Below are 20099 nucleotides of genomic sequence, written 5' to 3' on the forward strand. Positions count from 1 at the left end.
TCACCTTAAGAACCTCATCCCGGAACCAATTGAGTTTATAAGACAAGGTATCACTGTATATTATCTGTTCCAGATCATCTTTGTTGTGAAAACACTGGATATATAAAATAGGGAATTATTAGAGAATAATTACTAGAGAATAATTTTATATTATTAGTACCAATATCATGTATATAAACTTTGTTATTTGTATACTACCAATGCGTACTTGACACCCCCCCAAAAATATATATATATATTAAAGCTTATGTGGTATGTGTGTTTTGAAGTAAGAGAAAAAAGCCTATAGCATAGAAAGGAAGGCAAGAAGCAACATTCATTTCATTTTATTTCTAGACATGGCAGCCATTCTTTTTTGAGCTGATCTGGCTTGTGCTAAAATAGTTGTAAGCAAGTTTTCCAAAATACTAAGAAATAAATAATGATTTATTCACACACAGTTTTTTTAATATTAAAAATGTGACAGTTTTAACAAATAAAATTGCCACTTATTGTTAGAAGAAACAGCCATCTGTCTTTCTTCCAGAATACATTTGCATCCAACAAAGCTGTACTTGATAGTCTTCTGTATAAACTTATTAAAGTTTGCAGCCTCCTTTCAATATCTTTGTGTATATATGACTGCTTCCCAAAACCCATAAAAATCAATACATCCCAGTCAAATTTGATTGTCCAAGTACTGTTTCTGTTTTCCTACAATAAAACTGCAATTCCTACAGATTTCTTTCAAAGATTTCAAAACTTCATCAAATTTTGCAGCAATCTTTATAAAAGTAAGGTAAAATAGCAAGGGTATCTCAATACCCTCATAGGTACATTTTAAAGACAAAAAAAGTACAAATAAATACAGAAAAAGAAAAAGATCTTTTCCTGATACTAAGGATAACAGACATGTGAAACAGATTGATTGATAGAGTGATTGATCAAGTTGATATTGATCCTTGGTGATTATGTAGATTTTTTGGTCCATGATAATTGTCCTAACTTAGCTTTTCACATCTTCCAAAAGTACTATTGCCATTGTAACTGACTGTAACTGAATCCATTCAGCTTGCTCCTGATCATCCTCTTTTAATCTTCCCTTTCCCAACATTAGAGACTTTTACAGAAAGCTGTGTCTTCACACAATTTAGAAATTATTATAGAAATTATAAAAACAAAACAAACTGTTGTATAAGCAAGAGTTTTCACAGTTTTGACTGTTGTAATGCATTCTTCTTGAGGCTGTCCTTGAAGACTACCCAGAAGCATAGCTGGTCTGGAAGGCAATGAAACAAATGATGGAGATACTTTTGCACACTTGTGGAACATGTCTGATCCATGAGCTCTGCTGGTCACAAATTTCCTTCTGGGTGTGATTCATTACCTATAAAGGTCTTCATGGCATAGGGAAGTGATGGTGAACCTATAGCATGGGTGCCACACGCAGAGCCACATCTGCTGACACATGAGCCGTTGCCCTAGGTCAGCTCCAATGTGCATGCCTATGCCTGCCAGCTGATTTTTGGCTCACACAGAGGCTATGGGAAGGCGTTTTTGGCTCCCAGGGGGGTGGGAGAGGGCAGTTTTACCCTCCCCCAGCTCCAGGGAAGCCTTTGGATCTTGGGGAGGGTGAAACATGAACCTACTGGACCCACCAGAAGTTTGGAAACAGGCCGTTTCCGGCCTCCAGGGGGTGGGGGAAGCTGTTTTTGCCCTCCCGAGGCATTGATTGGATGTGGGCACTCGCACATGCACAATAGCGTGCGTGCACGCTCTTTTGACACCCAAGGAAAAAAAGGTTTGCCATCACTGGCGTAGGGCCTGGCTACTTGAGGGTGGCTACTTGGCTACTGCCTATCTCCCCTAGTATCTGCCTGGCTGCTTTGAGCACAGTTTGTGTGCCCCCAGGTTCCTTTGATTTAACAAAGATCTCCGACAAAGATAAGTTTTTAAACTCTTTTGGAAGGCAAGGAGAGTGGGGGCAGTGTGAATCTCTGGGGGCAGCTGATTCCAGAGGACTGGGGCCCCCACAGAGAAGGCTCTTCCCCTAGGTCCCAACAGCCGACATTGTTTGTTCGACGGAACCCTAAGAAGACCAACTCTGTGGGACCTCACAGGTCGCTGGAATTTGTGTGGCAGAAGGCGGTCTCAGAGATAGTCTGTTCCTATGCCATGTAGGGGTTTAGGTTATTTAGAAGGGACTGTGTGTTCTAATTTTGTTATGTGGGATTGACATAGAATGCATGTACCTGTATATTCTGTAGAATATTAGTACCGCATAAGAACCAAAACATTATAGCTGATATTGTAACAGCTCAGTTTATTCTAATAATGGCATTGTGTTACTGTGAATCTAATTGTAATATTATCGAAATATTAAGCTGCTGTTTAAGTCTGTTCTCATCCTATTTTATATATATGAGTTCACCCCCTCCCCTAAATTGTACTGAACTGAGCTCCTTATGGCACAATAGTTCCCAGTCATTTGTTAATGCTTTTCCTCCTACACAGAGTTCAATCATGCAGCAGTTGCAGCTCACAATTCATTGGTTACTAAGGAACAAGGGAACCTGATACGATCAGAGCTGCATATGGGGTTATTGTAGTATGTAATTTTAACCATGCCAGGTAGAGTTTAAACTGGTGTGTGCAGATAGAGATTGAAAGGATCAGAAAGTGAAATCCTACATGGGTGCTTCTCCCACAAATGGCCTTTTAAAAATGGAGAAAAAGAGTTGGATGGAGGCACCTCAGTTGTTATAGCATAACATTTCAGTACTTGAGAGGCATATTTGATTGTGCTTCTGACCTAGTAAAATGTGTGTGCAGGAAATAAAAGGTAAGTCTCCTGCTTTGTTGTTGTCTCATTAGTTGCCTCTTTCTTCCTTGAGGTAACTCTGATTTCCACAGTGGACAAAAAGGGAGAGAAAAACAAATAACCTAAGCTTATTCTTTCGGTTTTGTGGTGGTTTCATGCATGGTTTACTACAGTGCGGTGTTTTAATCAATAGTGTGACTAAGTGCCTCCACACATAAACTGAAAATTACATCAAAATACACATGGACGAAAGTCAAAACAAAGTCCAGAAATAAACAGAATAATGAGATCATTGGCACTTCGGGGCTGCTCCAATCTGCTTGGTAACTCAGAATCCCTATAGAAAGGAGACGTTCGTAAAGAAAAAGAAATTGCAATATTCAGTTGAGGAAAATGATACAATAATTACATTGGCCCTGATTAAACTTTAAAATGTATGGCTGATTTTTGGGGATGATAGCAACGGTGAACTCTCTTTATTATTGTTTACATCCAGTTATTATGTTGGGAGAAAAAAAGGATGCAGACGGGCTTGGAACTCTGTATATATCATCAAGATAATTCTTCTAAAAACTGAACAGATTGAATTCTGTTATGGCTGGGAAAGCTGGCAAAAGAAAGATTGGGTTTTTGAGCCACATTGATTTGAGGGGCTGCAGAGAAACATATTGCAGGAAAAAATATCCCAAATCCCCTCTGTGGATGTGGGATTTGGGCAGCGCTCAGAATGGGGATTACGCTTCCGTTCTCCATTGACTCTGGAAGGAGAGTCCATCATGGGTTGTTAACCAATCCTATTGGTAGAGACTGAGTTAATTTAAATAATTAATTAACTGGCACCGCCCCCTTAGCAGCCCCCATGAGCCAGTTTTAAAAACTCAGTCTAAGTGTAGAGACGTTTGAGTTTTTTCTCCTGAGTTACCTCATGTTGTGACATATATGGTTTAATTAAAATTGATTAAATTTGTTTAGATTATTTAATTATTTAATTAATTATTTAATTAATTAATTTTAAAAAAATTGTTTTTGACAGTTTTAATGTTTTTTCTTATGTTTCTACAGGTGACTTCAAAGGTTCCTGCAAGGGGTCTCTGCCCTCCGTGGGCACTCCCCCACCGTTTTATCTCCTCGGGGGCCCCTTCCCTCAGCGGGTACCACCCCAAGCGAGGAGCGTCACAGCCTGGGGTCCCTGGCCTCCGAGGCCAGACCCGGCTGCGAGCCGAAGGTGGGGGGGTCCGCCCCCCCCACTGGGAGGCTTGGGGGAAGCTCCGATTCCCCAGAAACAGCGATTTTGAAAAGCTGGCTGGGCGCCAGCGCCTCTCAGCTGTTCGGCGGCTCGAAAAAAAGCCGCCGCCAAAGCCGCCGCCGAAGCCGTTTCCTGGATCGCCGATTCGGCGAAAAGTGAAATAAAGATGTTGGAAGTGCGGGGCTGGCTGGAGAGAGGCTAATGTCCCTGGGGGGGATTGTCCCCCCCCCATAAGGGTGAGGCGAGGAGCCAGCAGCACTAAAAAGTGCAAGTCTCTTTTACAGTGGCTCTCGCGCCCGCCATTTTGTGGCAGGGCGGGAAAAAGTTGCTCTCCGCTCCGTTGCTGGGCGCGAACAACAGGAGCTGGGCTATTCTGCGCATGTGCAAGGCCCAGGGGTGTCGGATCGCCATTTTGTGCTCGTTTTTTGGTGAAGAAAGCTGTCAGCAATTTCTAATCCGTGAGTACAATGGAAGATCAGTCACTTCCAGTGAAGCTGCCCTCTCCCAGCACGGCTCCCAAGGCCAAAGCTAGGTCCAAAGACAAGGCCAAGGCCCAGCACTCCTCTTCCTCACTTAAGGAGGCTGAAAAACGGATTCAGGCCTTGGAAAAGAGGTTGGAGGCGGCCCTTCACACCCCCTTGACCATCTCTCCTCTGTCTGCGCAGTATTTGCCCCTGGCCAGGGACACTTCCACTGTTAATCCCACTGTAAAACCAGCAGAGGTGATGTCAGACCACGATTGGTCTCCAGACAGACAGATGCCAATTATGCCTCAGGTGCTCCCTTCTCCTGGTCCTATTCAGACTAGGCCAGGGTCAGCAAGTCAGTCTCTAAGGAGCAGCCAGGGACCCTCAGCCACCTTCACGCCAACAGCAGCAGGGCTTCGTGGTCCACCTGAGCCTTGGGCTTCTACAGGGATTAGGCCTCAACCAGATACTTGGCCTCAGATGTCCCCTTCGGTTCAGGATTTAATTAATAATGCCTACACTCAGGGGATGGCGGCGGGGGTGCAACAAGTTACGCAGCAGCCTCGCCAGGTGCAATCAAAAAACCTGTGGTGCGCACCGCCCCCCTCAGGCTTGGGGTCTTGGGCTGAGGAGGCCAGCCCGTCAGAGGAAATTGAAAAGGACTATGAGCTCTCTGATGATGAGACACCACCAGAGCAGCCTGTGGCTGCTGGGCTCTTTAAGGCCTCAACTTTCAGGGTATTGCTTCATAAAGCAAAACAGACTGTCGATTTGCCAGGCCCTGAAAAAGCAGCAAACCCCACAGATGGGACAAAACCGGCTACAGTCCTCTTTAAAGAACCCCAGCCTGAGTCAGAGCACATCCCATCCTCTGATATAATCCTGCAAAGTGTCAAAAGACCCTGGCAACATCCAGCTGCCGCTCAGGGCCCCTCTGCAGTAGAGAGAAGATTCTACACATGTGATGAGGAGGTAGAAAAATTATTGGAATTCCCTCCTATAGACCAGCCTGTCATGCAGCTGATTTCTAAGTCTTTAGTGCCCTCTGAGACAGGCGATAGCCTAAAGCCTGAGGACAGAAAGGCAGAGGTGTTGATCCGAAAAACCCACCAGATGGCGAGCTGGGGATTTCGAGCAGCGGCGGCTGCTTCCTTTTTCACCCGTGCATCTATCGTCTGGCTGCAGGAGATGCAGGCCAGACTTGGACCAGATGAGGGTCGCTTGCGACAGGATCTTGGGAAGCTGTTGGCAGCAGCGGAGTTTTCAGCAGACGCCACTCTGCATGCTGCCAAGTTTTCGGCCAGGAGTATGGCAGCAACGCTATCATCAAGGCGCCTACTCTGGCTGCGGAGCTGGCCAGCGGACCTCAAGTCCAAATGGAACCTGGCCTCAGCTCCTTTTCAAGGGGAAAAGCTTTTTGGGGAGGCGTTAGATCCAGTCCTTGTTGAAGACAAGGATAAAAGAAAGTCCCTCCCCAGAGCCTACCGGCGCCAGGAGCGTCGCTATACTCCCTACCAGCGCAGGCCGTCCTTTCGGTGGGACTCTTCTGCTCCAGCGGGTCAGAATGCAAGACCCTACTCTCAGACCCCATATAACTCCAACACGTTTCGGGGAGATAGAGCGCCCTTCCAGGATCGCCAAAGAGGGTATCAACAGTCGAGACGCCCCTTTCGTGGCAGCCAGAGGGGCTTCAAGCGCTCTAAGTGACTCTCTTCAACAACCCCTGGGAGGAAAACTTCGGTTTTTCGAAGCCGCCTGGCGGACTACATCCTCCGACAGGTGGGCGTTAGCAACTGTCTCCCAGGGCTTGCGCTTGGAGTTCCTGCAGCCCCCTCCTTACCGTTATGTGCAGTGCCCAGTTCAGCGGGACCCCCTGAAGAGATCTCAGCTTCTGCAAGAGGTTGCCCATCTGTTGGAGATCCGTGCAATAGAGGAGGTGCCCAGGCACGAGATAGGTACCGGCTTTTATTCAAAGGTCTTCCTTGTGCCAAAGTCATCGGGAGGGGTTCGCATGATCCTCAATTTAAAGCACCTCAATACTTATATCAAATATCGGCGATTCCGGATGCATTCCCTTCAAACCATCTTGGCCGCAATTCGAATGCACGACCTATTAACCTCCATAGACTTAAAAGAGGCCTACCTGCATGTGCCCATCCTACAGTCTCATCGGAGGTTTCTCCGGTTCGCCCTGGGAGGCTCTCACTATCAGTACAGGGCAATGCCGTTCGGCCTGTCGTCGGCCCCTCGCACCTTTACAAAGTTGCTCGACGTTCTGACGGCGGAAATCAGATCCCAGGGTATTCGTGTTCTGGCATACCTGGACGATCTCATTATCCTGTCCAGTTCCTCCCAGAGGGCGCTGGCAGATTTGGCAGTTACCAGACACACGTTGGAATCCCATGGGTTCACAATCAACGAGGAAAAAAGTCATCTTCTTCCGACAGCCAGGCTGTTGCACCTGGGTTCCATGATAGACACCTCCACAGGGACTGTGACTTTGTCTCCAGAAAGGATGGCAAACATCCGACAATTGATTTCACATCTTCGGCAACAACATCGGGTGTCTCTCGCATTCCTTTCCAAGCTCCTGGGCACCCTTGTTTCCGCTATCGGCATTGTACCTTGGGCCCGTCATCATCTCAGGGCCCTTCAATGGTTTCTTCTACCTTGGCAAAAGGCCAAGCTGAGTCACTCTCAAAAATCAGTTCACCTTCCTTTCTCGGTCAAGGCATCGTTGGGCTGGTGGACTTCCCCTGCCTTAGACAACGGAACCTTCTTCTGCAACCGGGACCGCTTAATCCTCACAACGGATGCCAGTCTGTCCGGTTGGGGGGCCCACATGGGGCTACACATGGCCCAGGGCCTTTGGTCTCCGGAAGATCTGAGCCCAATCAACATCAACTTTTTGGAGCTCAGGGCTGTCTTTCTGGCTCTTCAGGCCTTCCTCCCTTGGGTTCTGGGCAAGCATGTGTTGGTCTTGACCGACAATGTTGCTACCAGGGCCCACCTGAATCATCAAGGGGGAACGAAGTCGCTTCGCTTAATGGTCGAGTCAGCGGCTCTCTTCGACTGGGCGGAACCCCGTTTAGCCTCTCTGTCGGCCGAACATATAGCCGGGACCAGCAACGTTCAGGCAGACTGGCTGAGCAGATCTACCCTGGACCCCGGAGAGTGGAGACTGGATCCCGGAGTATTTCACCTGATAAGTCAACGTTTCGGGACTCCTCTGGTGGACCTCTTTGCATCTCAAGCCAACACGCAGCTGGTGAGGTTTTATTCACGGTTCCCTTCACCGAGGGCGGAGAAAGTCAACGCTCTCTTGTCTCCATGGCCCAGCGGCCTACTGTATGCTTTTCCCCCAACGTGTCTACTGCAACGGGTGCTGGACAAAATAATTCAGGAGGCGGCGGAGGTCATCTTAGTGGCGCCATATTGGCCCCGTCGGCCTTGGTTCGCGGACCTGGTAGCTCTCTCTGTGTCCCCTCCTTGGAGGATTCCGGATCGCCTAGTCTCCCTCACTCAGGGCTCCATTTGTCACCCGGAGCCTCAATGGTTCCAGTTAACCGCCTGGCGTGTGAGCGGGAGCGACTAGTGCAGCAACACCTACCGGACACTGTCATTGCGACTATGCAGGCGGCTCGTCGGCCATCGACAGTGCGGATATACCAGGCAACGTGGGCAGCCTTCTGCAGATTTTGTTCGGCCCGTCATTGTGATCCAAAGCAGGCCTCGCTCATTGCAATTCTTGAATTTCTCCAATCAGGCATTGAGCGGGGTTTAGCCCCCAACACTTTGAAAAGACAGGTGGCGGCCCTGTCCACTATCGTCCGTGTATCAGAGTTCCGATCTTTAGCTCAACATCCATGGGTGAGAGATTTCATCAAAGGAGCTATTAACCAACACGCTCCTCCGGTAAGGAGATTCCCGACATGGGACCTCACCCTAGTGTTACGGGCCCTCACGGGACCCCCCTTTGAGCCAATGAGGTCGATCTCCTATAGACTGTTATCAATAAAGACATTGTTTTTGGTGGCGATTACATCTGCCCGTAGAGTCTCGGAGTTGTCAGCACTTTCCGTCAGGCCAGACTTATGTGTGTTCCATCCGGACAGAGTGGTGCTCCGGTTGGACCCTTCGTTTATCCCGAAGGTGAATTCCGATTTTCACAGACGGCAGGAACTGGTTCTACCAGACTTCTGCACACATGGTCAACATCCCTCTGAACTTCGTTGGCACAAGATCGATGTCCGAAGAGCCTTGAAGCTCTATATCAGGAGGACAGCGCCTTTTCGAAAGACAGAAAGACTCTTTGTTTCCTTTGCTCAGACCTCAATGGGTCTTGCAGTGTCTTCGCAATCCCTTAGTCGCTGGATTAAAGATTGCATTGCGGAGGCTTATGCATCGAGATCTCAGTCTCCCCCCGCCGGGGTCCTGGCCCATTCCACCAGAAGTGCGGCTGCTTCAGCGGCTTGGTCAACGCAAGCTTCCTTGGAGGATATCTGTCGTGCCGCTACTTGGGCCTCCTCTTCTACTTTTATACGCCATTATAAACTGGACTCATGGGCTTCGGCGGAGGCTTCATTTGGCAGGCGTGTCTTACAGCGAGTGTGTGTCACTCCAACGACCTCGGCCCAGCCTTTTCCCTCCCAGGGGACTTGATCTTTGGTATATCCCATGATGGACTCTCCTTCCAGAGTCAATGGAGAAGAACCGTTGTACATACCTGAACGGTCTTCTCAGTGCTCTGGAAGGAGAGTCCATACCCACCCGGCATGGTGTTTGGCCAGGTCGCCGGAGTGCTGGGACTGTTACAGTTTATTGTTTGGTTATGAAGTTAATAAAAATTTTCTGATTTACATTGTCTTCGTTTTTAAAACTGGCTCATGGGGGCTGCTAAGGGGGCGGTGCCAGTTAATTAATTATTTAAATTAACTCAGTCTCTACCAATAGGATTGGTTAACAACCCATGATGGACTCTCCTTCCAGAGCACTGAGAAGACCGTTCAGGTATGTACAACGGTTCTTTTAAACCCTTCTCCTTTAAGTTTAAGTTTAAGTTTAAGTTCAATCAGATTTGTATGCCGCCCCTCTCCGCAGACTCGGGGCGGCTCACAGCAATAACAATACAATATAAAACAAATCTAATATTTAAGTTAATTTAAAAAAACACCACAAATTAAACCAATCATACATACTAGTGTACCATGCATAAATTTTATAAGCCTAGGGGGAGGGAACATGTCAATTCCCCCATGCCTGACGACAGAGGTGGGTTTTAAGGAGCTTACGAAAGGCTAGGAGGGTGGGGGAAACTCTGATATCTGGGGGGAGTTGGTTCCAAAGGGTCAGGACCGCCACAGAGAAGGCTCTTCCCCTGGGTCCCGCCAAACGACATTGTTTAGTTGATGGGACCCGGAGAAGGCCAACTCTGTGGGACCTAACTGGTCGCTGGGATTCGTGCGGCACGTGGTTTAGAGTCAAGTTCTTAATAAGAGCTGCGAAAGAATTTCTCCATCTTGTAATAGTTTGATAATGTCTACATTGATTTAGCTTACTTGTATGAATCGTCTACTGCAGTGTTCCCCAACCTTTCCATCTTAGTGGATTGGCGGCGGGAGAGAGGAAATAGCTACGCATGAGTGGTGCGCAACTCCATTTGCGTGAGCTGTGGGCACTTGCACCTGCCGTTCTCATAAATGGAGCTGCACACATGCACACGTTGGCCCTTCCATGGCCCAGTTGTAGGCCGCAGTGCGGGGTTGGGGACGCCTAACCTACTTTATACAGTGGTACCTCTGCTTAAGAACTTAATTCGTTCGTGACCAGGTTCTTAAGTAGAAAAGTTTGTAAGTAGAAGCGATTTTTCCCATAGGAATCAATGTAAAAGCAAATAATGCGTGCAAACCCATTAGGAAAGAAATAAAAGCTCAGAATTTGGGTGGGAGGAGGAGGAGGAAGAAGAGGTGGAGGACAGTCGCTGCCGAAGGAAGAAGGTGATGTGAGAGGAATAAAAAAAAAATCCCAAACTTTAAGGCTTAAAAAAAAAAAGAGGGACTCTGAGGCAGCGAGGAGGAGCACGCACCTCCCATACACCCGGTGCGAGGCTGCCTCTCATACACTGCGCCAGAGAGAGAAGCCCAGGGGGAATGGCAGGAAACTGGCTGGGCCTTTGTGCCGCTCTCAAATTTCCTGGGAAATTTTTCTGGGCTCGGGTCATTAAGTAGAAAATGATTCTTAAAAAACAAAAGAATAATAAAGCTACAGGGCCGGATGCCATCCCGGCGGAATGGTATAAAATAGAAAGTGATGTACAGTAATAATAAATAATATGTCGGAAATTTTTAATGAGATTGTTATGGATGGTAAAACACCAAAATCATGGTCCGACTCGTTAATAACGTTAATTCATAAGGCTGGGACAGATAAAGATAAAATTCAAAATTATAGACCCATATCATTATTAAATGTAGACTATAAAATATTTACCTCAATTTATGCAGAAAGATTTAAAAAGATTTTGGAAGAAGAAGAGGCAAAAAAAAAATTCCGGGCTCGGGTTCTTATCTAGAAAAGTTCTTAAGTAGATGCGTTCTTAAGTAGAGGTACCACTGTACTACTAAAGCTTTTGTTGTCATGATCTTTAATTGGGTGAAAAAATGATGCATCACAGGGCAACAAACTTTGAACCAAGGTATCTCAAATGGACTAACTTACAGAATGAATCCAAAATATGGGGACTCACGATTCCTAAATGAATGATGTTTGGGGAGGTTGTGGCTGTTTTAGGCTACTGGCAGTGGCAGCTTTACTGAACTGCCACTGCAGTAAGGTGATGTTTATTTATAACATTTCGTGCCCATTTCCTAGCTGACCTAAACTGAAGGCAATAGTTCAGTGATTTTCAACCTTTTTTGAGCTGCGGCACATTTTTTACATATACAAAATCATGGGCCACATTGAGCGGGGGGGGGGGGGGGAGTGGGAGGGCTAAAAAAAGTTTGGACAAAAAAATTCCCTCTCTCTCTTCCTCCCTTTCGCTCTATTTCTCCCCCTCTTTCTCTCTCTTCCTTCCTTCTTCTCTCTCCATCCCTCTTTCTTTCTCTCTTCCTTCCTTACTCTCTTTTTTGCTCTTTCTCTCTCCCTCCTTCCCTCCCTCTCTTTCTCTCTCTTTCTCTTTCTCTCTTGCTTTCTTTCTCTCTCTCTTTCTCTCTCTCTTGCTTTCTTTCTCTCTCTCTCTCTTGCTTTCTTTCTCTCTTTCTCTTGATTTCTTTCTCTCTCTCTCTTTCTCTCTCTTGCTGAGCTTCGCGGCACACCTGACCATGTCTCACGGCACACTAGTGTGCCACGGCACACTGGTTGAAAAACACTGCAATAGTTTCTTCCCTCTTTTGAAGCCAATCAGTGCCAGGAGCGGGAGCCTTGCGCACCACAAAGCCAGAGCAACCGTTAGGAGCTGAGATGAAGTTCCTCCCTCCCTCCTGCACTCAGCAGCAACTACTTATTTGGCTGCTGGGAAGGAAAGGGAGATTTCCAATCTTCCCTGCCAGATTGTCACAAGGAAATTCTCAATGGAGAAGCCGACAGGAAGTCAGAAGTCACTTCTGCTTTCACTGCTTTTTTGCCTACTGTGGTCCTTCTGTATCTCTGTTTAGGTAAAGAACTATCTCTAAAACAATGAGCCAACAGTATGGGATGCCTAGCCTTTATTATTATTCAATTTTGTTTCTTTTTCTTTTCCTTTTGCCTTTGAGTCAGTTTTGACTCCTGGATAAATCCCTGGGATTTTCTTAACAAGGTTTTTCAGACACAATTTTTCATAATTTATTTATTTATTTTGTCCAACACACAATGAGGGTTTTAGTGGGTATATACAGTGTTCCCTCGATTTTCGCGGGTTCGAACTTCGCGAAAAGTCTATACCACGGTTTTTCAAAAATATTAATTAAAAAATATTTCGCAGTTCCCCCCCCCCCATACCACGGTTTTTCCCGTCCGATGACATCATATGTCATTGCCAAACTTTCGTCCGCCTTTAATAAATATTTTTTTTAATAAACTTTAATAAATAAACATGGTGAGTAATAATCTAAATGGTTGCTAAGGGAATGGGAAATTGCAATTTAGGGGTTTAAAGTGCTAAGGGAAGGCTTGTGATACTGTTCATAGCCAAAAATAGTGTATTTACTTCCGCATCTCTACTTCGCGGAAATTCGACTTTCGCGGACGGTCTTAGAACGCATCCCCCGTGAAAATCGAGGGAATACTGTATCTATATACACATAGTAAAATACATGATGAAGGTTATAGAGGAGATACTCATAGTAAAATATATCTAAGAAATAATAGAAAAGAAGATATAGTAATAGAACATATCAGTGAAAGAATAGAAGAAGAGATATAGGAATAGAAGAAAGGTATAGGAGATATAGGAGAGCAATAGGACAGGGGATGGAAGGCATTCTAGTGCACTTGTACTCTAGTGCACTTGTACTGGTTCCTAGGGCTGAAAAAGAGTTATTGGGCCAAGGTCTCCTAGCTGGATTTGTGCCATAGCCAAGACAAGAATTCACAATCTCCTGGTCTTTAGCTTGACGCCTCAACCACTCTACCTAACCAGATTTCTATTCAGCTATAACCATAAAACTGCTGGTTAAACTTTAACTCTTTGGATGTTTTGAGTTTCAGTTTTCTTTTCCTCCATGTTAAAATTTTGATTTTCTCTTTTCTTTCCCTCCTTTTCTTACTCATTTCAGAGATGCTTGTAGAAGATTGTGGTCATAAGGAGATGATTCCTCATGAAGTCTCTGGATCCACAAAAGAAATCAAATGTGATTTTCCACTTGGCAGACTGAAATCAGAGCCAGCCAGGCAGTGAAGCCACAGAAGATAAGGGCAGGGGGCCGGTGAAAAATGAAATCCAACCAAGAGAGAAGCAATGAATGCCTGCCCCCCAAGAAGCGGGAGATCCCTTCAACCAGCCTGCCTTCCGAGGTGAAGCCGTTATTTCTGGCCAGTGAAAATCACCGTGCAGATAATATAACATGGCTCTCAAGTACAACCAGCAGCCACAGCAGTGGGCGGAATCGGTCTGGAGGTACTTCGGTGGAGGCTGGTTCACAGCAAGGAGTCGGTTTACACAAGTCCCTTTCTACAGGAGTGGATTATTCCCTACCTAGCGCTCCTAGGTCTGTTCCAGCCTCTGCCACACTTTCCACAGTGTACCCCTCTGCACTTTCACAGGCCGGAACACCTGTTTCGCCGGTGCAGTACACACACTTGCAGCATGCTTTCCAGTTTGTTGGGCCTCAGTACAGTGGACCATATGCCGGATTCATCCCTTCCCCGCTAATTTCCCCAACAGCTAATTCTGCAACCACCACGGCAGCCTCCGCCACTGCTGTTGCAACCACTCCATCCCAGCGATCGCAGCTGGAGGCATATAACTCTTTGCTGGCCACCATGAGCAATCTTAGCCAACCAGGCCAAAAAGTTGAGCCGCATTTAGTCAGGACACCTGGATTGATCACGGCAGGGTCTCCTCCACCTATTCAGCAAAACCAGTACGTCCATATTCCCAACTCTCAGAGCGCCGTTAGGAACGTCTCTCCCCCAGCCATCCCAGTCCATTTGCATCCTCACCAGACGGTGATTCCTCATGCGTTTGCCCTTGGCCCTTCCTCCCAGGTGGTCGTGCAATATGCAGATTCTGGTGGCCACTTTATTACCAGGGAGACCACTAAGAAGTCCGAGAGCGGCCGGTTGCAGGCTATGCAAGCGAAAGAAATCCTGAATGGGGAAGTAGACAAGAGTAGGCGCTATGGCATCTCACCCTCTTCTGAAGTCAATCTTATCAAATCAGGCAATAAACCATCTCATCATCATTACGAGGCCAGGCATGTGGTAGTCCACTCTGGTCCTGCTGATTATATTGCACGTGATTCCTCTGCTGTCCGGCCCCCTGTTATGGTTGTCCCCAACAGCGGTACACCTACTGCAGACCTGGAGGCTCAGCCGTCCACCAACAGAGAAACACCTCCTTCAGCTGTCAACGAAAAGGGAAGTTTGCATTTAGGAAAGACGGGCCACCGATCCTATGCTTTGTCCCCGCAGCAGACTATTGGTCACGAAGGGATGAAGGCAGTTGCCACTTTATCCCCGCACACTGTCATTCAGACCACCCATAGTGCTTCAGAGCAGCTGCCCGTTGGGTTGCCAGCTACAGCCTTTTACACTGGGACTCAACCACCAGTAATTAGCTATCTGAGCAGTCAACAGCAAGCCTTTGGCTATCCTGGAAGTCTACCACAGCATCTGGTGATCCCTGGTACCCAACCTCTCTTAATACCAGTAGGAAGTGCAGATATCGACTCCTCGGGGGTACCACCTGCTATAGCCACGTCATCTCCCCAGCTAGCAGCAGTGCCTCATACGTTTGTCACAACCTCCATTCCAAAAAGTGAGAATTTTAATGCTGAGTCCCTGGTAAACCAGACGGCTTACCAAGCAGCTGTGGTCCAGGCCCAGATCCATCTCCCCCTGGTCCAGCCGGTACCACCTTCAGCAACAGCTCCTGCTATATTGCCTCCTTATTTTATGAAAGGCTCTATAATTCAGTTGGCAAATGGAGAGCTGAAGAAAGTAGAAGACTTAAAAACGGAAGACTTTATACAGAGTGCAGAAATTAGCAGCGACCTGAAAATAGATTCCAGCACCGTAGAAAGAATTGACGACAGCCATAATCCAGGCATTGCTATGATACAGTTTGCAGTCGGAGAGCACCGAGCACAGGTAATCAACACGACGAGAGCTTGTTGGGGAAGAGAAGGAGTCATTAGGAAAGTAGACACAATGTTCTTATTATCCCAGCTCTTGATTCTTAGTCTCTTAGCCTCAGACTAAAATAGATTAGTGACCGGGTGCATGAATGGCCTTGCGGAAATTATACTAGTGACAAAGGAATCAATTGGATGAAATTATTGTTATGTAGCCGAAGATTACTGCAGTTTGGACCCTTATAGAAATATAAATATTATGTGACTTACCATGCTTAATAGATATTCTGCTTTTAGTATTAAATCCCAAAAGAATGAATATTTTGGACTAATTAACATATGTAGAGTTTAAACACATAAGGGTTTTCTTTAAGCTAAGAATTAAACAGAATCACAAGAAAGAAACCCTCTCCTGAGAAATGGTGGACCATTGTTTTATGACCTTGTAATTTAGTCAAATAAAAGCACATTCTTACTGTTACTTCTTTGCTCTTCAATTAATTGAGCAATAGAGAACCAATACAGGGACTTGCGTTTCTCATAAGGATTTATTAGTTTAACTTTAGTAGTTAACTTTAACTATTAACACTAATACATGGAGAAAAAATAATCAACTATAATTTTGTCTTGCTTAAAAAAATAATGAAATTAAGCCAGAACAGAGTAGTGAAAAGTAAAAGAATATGTATGAAAATTTTTGGCTTGTAATCTAGAATATTTTAATATTTTACCTGTAACAGTATATTTGCTAATAGTTTTGTTAGCATGTTAAATATGGGCCTTGATAAATACTTTCTGGTATCTATTCACAAATTCTTGTCCCCATTAATGAAATGTCAGCAGATGTTGTTTTCAAAATATTTTTGGTCTGCTTTATAGTGTCAAGTATAGTTGAAAAATATAGTTGATTTCTCTAGTCTTTTCCCCATTATATCAGCAGCATTTTAGAATGCAGTGGGTGGTTTGAACTTGAAAAACTTAGAAAACTCTTTGAAGCTACATTCCATTATTTAAAAGGATCTGCACATTAATTAGCTTAGATATATATCATAGAAGCAGTTCAATTCCTATGGACTGTGTGGAGAAACCCTTATTAACTGACCTATCTTTACTAATAACTGATAATTCTTCTGTTCCAATAATCTTGTTACTACTATCCAACCATTTTACCCCATTGTCTTCTTCTTTTCCTTTGCTTAACTTCCCAATATGTTGTAATAATAATAATAATAATAATAATAATAATAATAATAATAATAATAGTAACAGCAGCAGCAGTAATAGTCCATCATTCACTCAATAACATTTATGTATACAGTATTTCTGCTTGGTAGTCATCATTTCAAGTCACCAGTCAGCCTTTATCTGGTACTGGAATAACTGATCTGTTCTTTCTGTAGTCCATGATACTCACAGTAAAACATCTGTAATTCTACAGTTCAAAGCATCTATCTTCATTATCCTACACACTCCCGATATTCAGCTTCAACAGAAATATGTTATCATTGGAAAGGCAATTGTTTTAACTGTTACAAACTTCACTGTTATTGAAACAGCTTTGACCTCCATAATCTTGTCAGAGTTTTTCATTGTCTTTCTCTTTTAAGATTATTCTCCAGTACATTGCTACAGCACACTGTCCATTTTTATCTATTGTTATACTAGATACATCATATTATCTACTCCCTTCACTTATTCACCATCAGTTGTAAGTTCATTAAACATGCAAGTTGCATTTCCACTTTGACAATATTTCATATAAAGACAGATTTTCCCTTTCCCCTTTTTTCATAATAACCGGTTATAAAGCTCTTTCCTTTTCTAACAAAATTGTGTCATCTCAGAAGATGTTTCAACTCCCAACTTTGATTCCAGCTATCATCCCTTCCAATCCCGCTCTTATAATGGATTTGCTGTACAAGTTAAAGAGAAGGGGGGACAATTTGTTTCTTTGTCCCCATTTTTTATTCACTTTGGTTCTTGAAATCCAGTTCTTAATAGTTACCCTATTTTTCAGTGTATTAGATGCACTTCTCCCCCCCCAAAAAAAGTGGGTGGAAATGTCTATGCATCTTATAGAACGTATGTTGCCAAAACACCCACCCACCGGCCCCTCCTCCCTTCGACCTCTGTCTCCCAGCAATTTGCCTCCTTGTAGAAAACAGCCAAGTCAGCTTCAGCACAGCTTGATTTAACACCAGCAGCTGATTGGTGATTGGATCTGCCTCCCAGAATAAGACCTATCCAGTCTGCAAAGATCATCATCACCCATCACCGCCTCCATGTGTCCCATTTAAGGCCTCCGTGGGGCTCATTTTTGGGCCATTCTAGGTGATGGAGATAGGCAGCGGTGATCCCTGCCACCTTGAATGGGCCAAAAATGGGACACACAGAGGCAGAAAGTGGGGCATGCGGCAATGAGCGGCGACAGTGGCGATGGGTGGAAGAGCCCCGCAGTCTGGAAGAGCTGATCCCCGCACTCTGGAAGAGCTGATAAGCAGTATTCCGGGAGGCAGATCCAACTGCCAATCAGCTGCTTGTGCTAAATCAGGCTGTGCTGAAGCTGACCAGGCTGTTTGCTATTTGCTACAAGGAGGCAAATTACTGGGAGGCAGAGGCAGATTTTTTTCCCCTCCCCAAAATGCCCCTAGGCGTATTTTATAGTCCGGAAGGTCTTATAGTCTGAAAAATACGGTACTTTTTGTTCATAGTAAAGTTCCTTCAGAAGAATAATCTGGGTGTTCTGATACATTCTTTAGCCTTTAGGTTCCATATTCAAGTATCATTCCTAAGGTCAAAGGCATTGCCAGTCAGTGAAGCAAGGTAAATCTTCTTGAATTCTTTTGTTCCTATATGTATAATAATAACTAACTTATAATATGTCAATCTGTCTTTTCTGAAACCTCGCTTTTACTTTGAGTTTTCTTTCCTTATTTTTCTGAATGAAATATGTGAGAAAACCTTACCTGTGTGAGGTATCTGTTTGTTCGTTCTTCAGTATAGAAATATGCATTGATTTTTTTTTCCAGTTTTAGGTCCCAAGGCCTTGTTTTGACATAGAGTTATTTACCGTATAATTGTCTTTTCTCCTGCACTTTTAAACAGTTCAGTGGCATTTATATATGCACAATAGTTTTATACTTGAAACTGATGCATCATTCCTCACTTTTTATAAGTACCGTAATTCGCAAGTATATTTTCTCTCCACAAACATTTCTGTGATTCTGTAATCACATTTGTATACCTTAAATATGTTTTTTAAAGATCTAAAAAAAATTCTTTTCCTGTTGATGTTCTGGATTGAGATAGCTTTCTTTGACATTTCTTCCTGGAAGTCTGAGTTGAGTTGTCCTTCTTGTTTCCTAAAGCTTTCATCTGCCTTCCCCAATTTCTCATGATAAATGCCTGAAAGATATTCTTGGGGGTTTTTGTTTTCCATTTTGGTTTTTACAATGTCTCTTTCCATAGCCCCTTCATTTCTAGTTCATAAATAAATAAAGCATAGCCCAACATGCGACATATGTTATGACTGTCTTTCACAACTATTGTCTTTAATTTTCTAACTTTGAACTATATATTTGTCACTAATCATGAGTGGTCTACACTGCAAGAGTTCTAGCTGATTGGATTGCATTTCTCCATCTCTTGTTTCTTATTGTGGAACTGATTTGATTCAGTGATGGGTATCTAGTGTGACCATGTTTGAAATACATGTGGTCAATAAGCAATCTTCCAGTTCTGTTAAATCTGTACGTTTTCCTTTAAAGCAATTTTACAAGAATAGGCTATCTGGAGTTTTGCTGTTCCAGTAGACAGCTGAGATCGAAAGCATACCCAAAGTTATCTGTCTCAGGCCACGGATACAGAAATAATGTGTATGAAAAGGTGTGCTATAAGAAATGAAATGAACTTTTCGAAAAATTCTTTTGCAAATGAAAATTAAGGAATAAAAACCTGGAATAAGATTTTATTTTTTAATTTGTTTAACCTATGTCTCTAAAGGACATAGGTAAGGATGCTTCTGACTAAACTTTAGTCTCAACAGAAATTAAAGAAAATGTGTCCGAAATATAATGACATACACGTTGAATGCAAATACAGTGATACCTCGTCTTACAAACGCCTCATCATACAAACTTTTCGAGATACAAACCCAGGGTTTAAGATTTTTTTGCCTCTTCTTACAAACTATTTTCACCTTACAAACCCACCGCCACCGCTGGGATGCCCCGTTTTCGGACTTCCGTTGCCAGTGAAGCACCCGTTTTTGCACTTCTGGGATTCCTCTGAGGCTCCCTTCCATGGGAAACCCCACCTCCGGACTTCCGTGTTTTTGTGATGCTGCAGGGAAATCCCAGCAGGAGAATCCCAGCAGTGCAAAAATGGGCGCTTCACTGGCAACGGAATTTCGGAGGTGGGGTTTCCCAGCAAGGGGAGCCTCAGAAGAATCCCAGCAGTGCAAAATTGGGCGCTTCGGCTGGCAAAAGGGGTGAATTTTGGGCTTGCACGCATTAATCGCTTTTCCATTGATTCCTATGGGAAACATTGTTTCATCTTACAAACTTTTCACCTTAAGAACCTCGTCCCGGAACCAATTAAGTTTGTATGACAAGGTATCACTGTATAGTATATATGTACAGGCAGTAGCTATCACATAATAGTATTTTCCTGGCCTGATTACATGATAGGAAACCTCCATCTGCTTTTTTGTAATACAGTGTTGTTGTTGTTGTTATTAAAGACAGAGTAGTGCTATAAGGGCAGCTACCAAATATTAGAGGTAAGCCAAAATCATAAGTCAGGTAAAAAGA

At 44.4% G+C, this 20099-nt stretch overlaps 1 protein-coding gene across 9 annotated transcripts in view; it reads left to right on the forward strand.

Moving 5' to 3' along the window:
• The window catches only part of ATXN1 (ataxin 1), a 349478-nt gene that overhangs the window by 311810 nt on the left and 17569 nt on the right, over positions 1-20099 (forward strand). For all 9 annotated transcript variants that reach the window (XM_070747309.1, XM_070747310.1, XM_070747308.1 and 6 more), the window contains one exon: positions 13270-15304. In XM_070747309.1, the coding sequence (XP_070603410.1) occupies positions 13427-15304 (1878 nt within the window). In that variant the 5' untranslated portion in view covers positions 13270-13426. The remainder of the gene's footprint in view (positions 1-13269; positions 15305-20099) is intronic.

The sequence above is a fragment of the Erythrolamprus reginae genome, chromosome 3 (assembly GCF_031021105.1).
Source record: "Erythrolamprus reginae isolate rEryReg1 chromosome 3, rEryReg1.hap1, whole genome shotgun sequence".
NCBI classification, from domain to species: Eukaryota; Metazoa; Chordata; class Lepidosauria; order Squamata; family Dipsadidae; genus Erythrolamprus; species Erythrolamprus reginae.